We start from the raw sequence: 6,352 nt of genomic DNA, 5'->3' as shown, positions 1-6,352 counted from the left end.
AGATCGCGTCGAGACCCAGGCGTGCTGCGCTGCCTGCGAGCAGCGAGCGCGGGGAGGCAGGCCGCTGCAACACCGCACCGCACCGCACCACCCCCCGTATTGATGGCCCGGCTGCTGCGGCGCCTGCGCGCCGCGCCCGTACGCGCTCCAGGCACGCCCAGCCCGCGGGTCCGTCGGCCCGAGCTAGGGATGAAAACGGTTGGGAACGGTCGGGAAAACCCCTCAACTGTTCCCGCAACTGTATTTTTTGGTCGGGAACGAAAACGGGAACGGGAAAATCGGACGGGAAAACGAAATCGGTATTACGGGATATCGGGAACAGAATCAATCGGTCGGGAGCATGCCGATTACGATCGGGAATCGATAACTCAAAACGGGAAAATACATACAACCACTTCAAACATTTAACTCGATAAAATAATTACAACTATGCATAAATAACATGGAAACAAGACTCGTATAACTAAGAAACACAGATAAAGTGAATCACGAATTCACAATTCACGTTGGAACACATGCAAACAACAATTCACGTTTCCAACACAGGTAACACAGCCGACTACGACAAATACGGGAATTCCCGCGGGAATTTTGCCGGCTGAAAACGGGAACCGTGAAAACGGTCGGGAAAACACCCCAACCGTTCCCGTTCCCATTCCCGCCCGTTTTCCCGTTTTGTTTTTCCCATTTTCCTATTTTTTTTCGCGGAAACGGTTTGCGGTCGGTTTAAACGGTAAACGGAGCCGGTCGGGACGGGATTTTCCCGTCCCATTTTCAACCCTAGCCCGAGCAGTGCAAGTTTTTTCAAATACGATAGCTCGAGCTCCAGGCTGCTTGCCGTTCCGGTTCCGGGCGCGTCCGCGCCTGTGCCGCGCGCCCTCGTGGGACGTGTGACCGGGACGCGCGGAGCGTTGACACACTTTTGCCGTTCACGTCCTGAAGGACTGTTGGGGCTGTTGTCTTTGACGTCAAGTCAGCGAGCACACTAGCACAGACCTGACTGCTGAGGGCTTGGTCCTGCCACAGCAGGGCAATAATCAGGCAAACTTGGAAACGCACACCATAAAATTACGCGATCATCCCACTTTTAAGTTTAAGTGCACATTGATTTCCGATAATGCGAAGGAGCGCTAGCTCGGCTGGTGGAAGTGCGGCAGCGAAAACCACCAGGTTGGGGGTTCGATCCCCGGCTCGCACATGGAAAAAAAACTACTTCGCTTGTCCCATGTCCAAAGCACTGTGGAGCCCGGCCTAACTCACAAGGCGACGGGCCTCGTGTACGGGTGGGACAGGGGTTCGCGGGTTTTCTTGATTTGCTGTGAGAAGGTCATTCTACCTCTCAAAATAATGCCGTGGGGGCGGTCTTACCCCCCGCAGGTCAAGTTTTTTTTAATTTCCGATAATGTTAATCTCACAAGTAATATGGGTCGCCCAAAGACCAACGTTCATTCTCCTCCATCATTCATCTTTCCTCCCCAGATCTTCTTTCTCAACTTGCTCATGCTCATTGTCTACGCCGATGCACTGGCTCTAGGAAAGCGGCCGAAGGGGGCAGATAGAGAGAGAGCCGACTGCTCAGACCACATCTACACCGTAATGATGAATAGTATGTAGACAATGTCCGTTTAATCGTATTATTTATGTTATAAAATAAGTACCATTAGATTAGTCAAGTAATATATATTCATTTTAAATTTATTTGGAAATTTTTTATATAAATTTGGAACTGTTTGACTTCTTGGAAAGCGTGAGTTGCATTTTTTTCGGACGGAGGAAGTACTTCTTAGAAACAAGCTCGATCTAAACTATTTAATCCTCCATATTCAAATGTTCACGTTTGAAGATAAAGTAGACTCTTTAAGATTAACAACCATAGAGGTTGAAGGGTAAAGGATTTATGCAATGCAGATAGGGACCGGCTAGGTGGGGTGGAGTCATCAATGAAGTTAGTCTTAAAGAAATATTGTGCTAGGTATTGCCCTCCGGCCACTATACGCAATATTGTGCTAGGTATTGAGTTATGATTAGGGTTCACCATACCCACACCATTATAAGGTCAAGAGCAATGTAATGACAATTTTAATGAAATGGTTATAGTTCAAGGTCACTTGGAAACTGATTTAGTCTTTCGGAAATGGTAAAGTATGGTCCTTGAAGCCACAAAAGTTATTAAATTTCAAAACCACGAATGGAGACTTCTACATATGTTGCCTTTTGTTGCACTTAAGAGCAAGTTATGATTTTCCAAGCACTTTTTAAAATCGTACTCACATATAATTTTTCCAAATTTTTATGGATAGAATAAAGTCCACTGCATATGCAAATTCTATGTGATAATGAATAAAAACGAATTTGTAATATCAATGTAAAAGATATGTGGAAAATTTACAATGCTGGCTCTTGAATTGGCAAATAATTTCATTTTTTATTCGGTGATATACGTGCGTACATTGTTTGTCGCTGTTTATTCTTGATCCGATCCGTATCCGTCCGAGTATAGAGATGGAAACCCATCCAGCTACCACCGGTCGCTACGTACGCGGTACAGTATGAAGTAGTACTACCTTTCTAACCAGAACGCAGGTACATGGACAATTTGTTTGGGCTTGCAACCCAGCGGCAGCACGTGACACGCACTGGGCACTGCTCGGGCCACATGCACGGTGCTCTGATCCAAGGAAGCTCTGCCCGTACTGTACCGACGGTAAAACCACCTTCCCATCCTATCCCTGCAGGTTGACGACGACACGTACGACAACGTAAACCCAGCCCTCCCAAATTTTAATTTCCGACGAGTGGCCCGTCGGCGTAGCATTGACCTGCCAATCGGAATGGCTTCCGCTTCCGCTTCACCTATCCCTTCCTTTTTCCTGCAGCCGAGAAAAAAGAAATTCAGGGCCGGGAGATGCTTCCAAAACTGTAGCAGTGCTTGTCCGTCCGGGGAGACTTTTTCAGAAATGCACGAGGACGACCCGGCGCCGGGGACGGGAAAGACGCGAGTGGACTTCGACCTCGACCCTGTTCCCGTGCGCGTAGGAAAGCTCGCTTTGCAGGGAAGGGGAGAAAAAAATGGCGGACGGGTTAAAAGTTAAAACAAGGGAGAAAGAGGGCGCAAAAGATCCTGAAAAAAGAGAGCCCAGAAAACGAACGGCCGGATGGATGTCCGGGCCACGGGGGAGGGAGAGATCGGAGACGCCGACGCTGGCGGTCGGATGCGTCACGGGTCTACCTTGAAAGCTGCATCTCCAAACTTCCAATCCCTCTCTCCAAAACACCCAGACAGACAGAGCGACACATATTCCCCCCCACCACCCCCACCACCCACACGCTCCCCGAGGCAGGAGCACACACCACACTCGCCCTCACTTGCTCAGCTTGGCCCCGCCCCGTGGGCCATGGCCCCCCTCCCTCCGTATTCACCACCGGAGCCCCGGTTAAAATAGCATCCCCCGGCCCGGTCACCCGCTCGCCTCGTATCGTCCACCTCCCAAGAAACCTTCGTTGCCGGCCGCTCTTCGTCGACTCCTGTAGCTGTGGGAGGGTACCGAGAGACCGGGAGAGAGGGAGATGGAGAGGTGCGGGAGCTGGGAGTGCGACGCGGCGGCGCAGGCCGCGGCGCAGAAGGCGGTGCCGGCGCCGTTCCTGACCAAGACGTACCAGCTGGTGGACGACCCGGCCACGGACCACATCGTCTCCTGGGGGGACGACCGGGTCTCCACCTTCGTCGTCTGGCGCCCGCCGGAGTTCGCGCGGGACATCCTCCCCAACTACTTCAAGCACAACAACTTCTCCTCCTTCGTCCGCCAGCTCAACACCTACGTGAGTCGCCTTGATCTTGCTCTCAGCTCGTGCCCGTGTGTCAGTGTGTGCCACGACGTGTTCGGGCTGGTTCTTGTTGTTGCATGGACGGGTGGTTGACGGCAAGGCAATGTATCCGTTGCAATGCAGGGCTTCCGGAAGGTCGTGCCGGAGCGGTGGGAGTTCGCCAACGAGTTCTTCAGGAAGGGGGAGAAGCAGCTGCTCTGCGAGATCCACCGGCGCAAGACGTCGGCGTCCGCGGCGTCGCCGTCGCCCCCGCCCTTCTTCGGCCCGCCGCACTTCCCCCTCTTCCACCCGGGCGCCTCACACCCCCACCAGTTCGTGGGCGGCGACGACGGGGTAGCGATGGCGGCGGCCGCGCACGGCATGGGCGTCGCGTTCCCGCACCCGCACTGGCGGGACCCGCACGCCGCCGCGCCGGTGGCCACGCGGCTCCTCGCCCTTGGCGCTCCCCCGGCGCCGTCGCCGCTGCCGCCCGCCGAGGGAGCCGGCGCGGGCGGGGCCGGCGCGGGGCGCGCGGCCACCGCGGCCGTGCTGATGGAGGAGAACGAGCGGCTGCGGCGCAGCAACACGGCGCTGCTGCAGGAGCTGGCGCACATGCGCAAGCTCTACAACGACATCATCTACTTCGTGCAGAACCACGTGCGCCCCGTGGCGCCCAGCCCGGCGGCCGCGGCGTTCCTGCAGGGCCTCGGCCTGCAGGCGCGCAAGAAGCCGCCGGCCACCACCCCCGTCGCGGCCGCGGCCGGGCTCAACAACTCCGGCGGGAGCACCACTTCCAGCAGCTCGCTCACCATCGCCGAGGAGCCCTCGCCCCCGCCGCAGCAGCAGGCCGACAAGAGCGGCGGCGCCGGGGAGGCCGGCAGCTGCGGCACCGCGCGCTCCGCCGCCGCGCCCACGATGCTCTTCGGCGTGCACCTCAGCGCCGCCCCGGGCGCCAAGAGGCCGGCCTCCCCGGAGGAGGACGAGCACGAGCCGGCCACGTCGCCTGCCAGGAAGCCGCGGCTGGCGCTGGACGCAGGCGCCGACCTAAGCCTTTCCGTGGCGGCGCCGCCGTCCGCCGCCTCGTCCCCAGCTAGCACTAGCTAGTCGGCGGCTAGCTCTCGCGCCTAGGCAAAGTGCATGCTGGGGCAGCATGCAACCGCGGATGGGGGCGGCTGTTTTGTTGTTCTAGCTCTAGTTCGATCGACGTGTTCCGTTTCAAGTGGTAGATGAGAAGATCGCTTCTTTTCCCTGATGCCCCTCGGTTAGGGTTCCACTCACCGCTAATTGCACAATGCTGTGCCTAGCTCACGCAACCTGGTGCGCGTGCCAATCGATCCGATCCTCCGGAGTCCGGAGATCTAATCCAGCCACGCAATGCAATCTTTTGTACAGTAGTAACTCGTGATGATGAACAAGCAGCAGTTCAGGTTCAGGTAGCCATTGATTCTGATGAATCCAGGGCGCGATGCAATCTTTCGGGCGACGAGTCCGGAAAGAGATCTCTCTTTCATTTAAATCCGCGCCTTTTTCCCTAGCCGGTCTCGCCCTGACGCCCTCTCTCCCCGTCTCTCGTTACCTTTTGCGGGCGGCCATGGGACGGGAGTCAAAGATGTGAAAGGCAGTTACAGCTGAGCCTGCGCAGGGGCTTTTGGTTTCGTCGCAGTCGCCGCTCACATGCTGTCGCGAGTGACGCGTCGATCGATCGGACTGCCGATTGCGGGATAGCGGGACGGGGAGTACGTAGAGCGCGTGCGTACAGTCTCGTTCCCGGGAGCCAGACGGCCGCAGCGGCTAGCAAAGCAGCACAGTGCACTCCGGGTACAAGCCAGTCGGCTAGTGGTAGCCCTAGCTAGTAGTAGCTGCAGGGGACTGTCCGTGCGGGAGAATCGAGAGAAGCGGCAGCGCCATGATTATAGGCGACTGGCGCCGGATCTTCAGAGCGAGGGGTCTAATCCGGAGCCGGAAGCATAGAGACCGGGCAAAGAGATCACGGCTGGGCAGCTGGCGGCAACGGCGCAGCAACTCGCTTCTCTCCGGATGGGTGGCGCCTGCGAGGGGGCGAGATGAGATGGGAAGGAATGGCTTGAATGCAGCCGCTCCCAGCCCTGTTTTGTTGTGTGTAGCACAAGTAACACAAAAATTTTGACTAATAATTAGAGGTACTAAATAAAGTTAATTTACAAAACTAACTCTACAACACTGCGCTAATTTGCGAGACGAACCTAATGAGGCCTTTGACCGCACGATCAGAGGATGGTTACTGTAGCATCACTTTAGCCAATCATCAATTAATTACTGTCATTAAATTCGTCGTGAAAATTTACACCCATTCGTGAAAAAATTTTACAAATAAATTTCATTTAGTACTCCATACATGTGAGATTCTTTTTTCGAGAATCGTGTGCACTACTCGTGCTGCTCAATCCAAACAGGGCCAGCTGCGGTCATGTGGTGTGGGTGTGGGCTGGCATTGGGCTCTGTTTCTTCTACTGGCTTCTGCCGCTGCGGCTGCTGCTGTGCTGCGCATGACTGCAGGGCCAGCACGAGC

The 6,352-nt window shown here is 55.5% G+C and overlaps 1 protein-coding gene across 1 annotated transcript; it reads left to right on the top strand.

Moving 5' to 3' along the window:
- Positions 1–3,341: 3,341 nt before the first annotated feature.
- On the top strand, positions 3,342–5,246 carry LOC120681001 (heat stress transcription factor B-4c-like). Its single transcript, XM_039962564.1, has 2 exons — positions 3,342–3,819; positions 3,949–5,246. Exons 1-2 carry the CDS (start codon positions 3,568–3,570, stop codon positions 4,906–4,908), a joined length of 1,212 nt encoding a protein of 403 aa, XP_039818498.1. The 5' UTR covers positions 3,342–3,567; the 3' UTR covers positions 4,909–5,246.
- The last annotated feature ends 1,106 nt before the right edge of the window (positions 5,247–6,352 follow it).

This window comes from Panicum virgatum, chromosome 2K (genome assembly GCF_016808335.1).
Source record: "Panicum virgatum strain AP13 chromosome 2K, P.virgatum_v5, whole genome shotgun sequence".
NCBI lineage: Eukaryota > Viridiplantae > Streptophyta > Magnoliopsida > Poales > Poaceae > Panicum > Panicum virgatum.
This window is presented reverse-complemented; position numbering and strand designations above follow the sequence as displayed.

What these genes read in the sequence shown, in the direction of transcription:
- LOC120681001 (XM_039962564.1), top strand. Translation starts at nt 3,568, where the DNA reads ATGGAGAGGTGCGGGAGCTGGGAGTGCGACGCGGCGGCGCAGGCCGCG. An exon ending in TCCGCCAGCTCAACACCTAC is followed by an intron (nt 3,820 to 3,948) that starts GTGAGTCGCCTT and finishes GTTGCAATGCAG; the next exon opens with GGCTTCCGGAAGGTCGTGCC.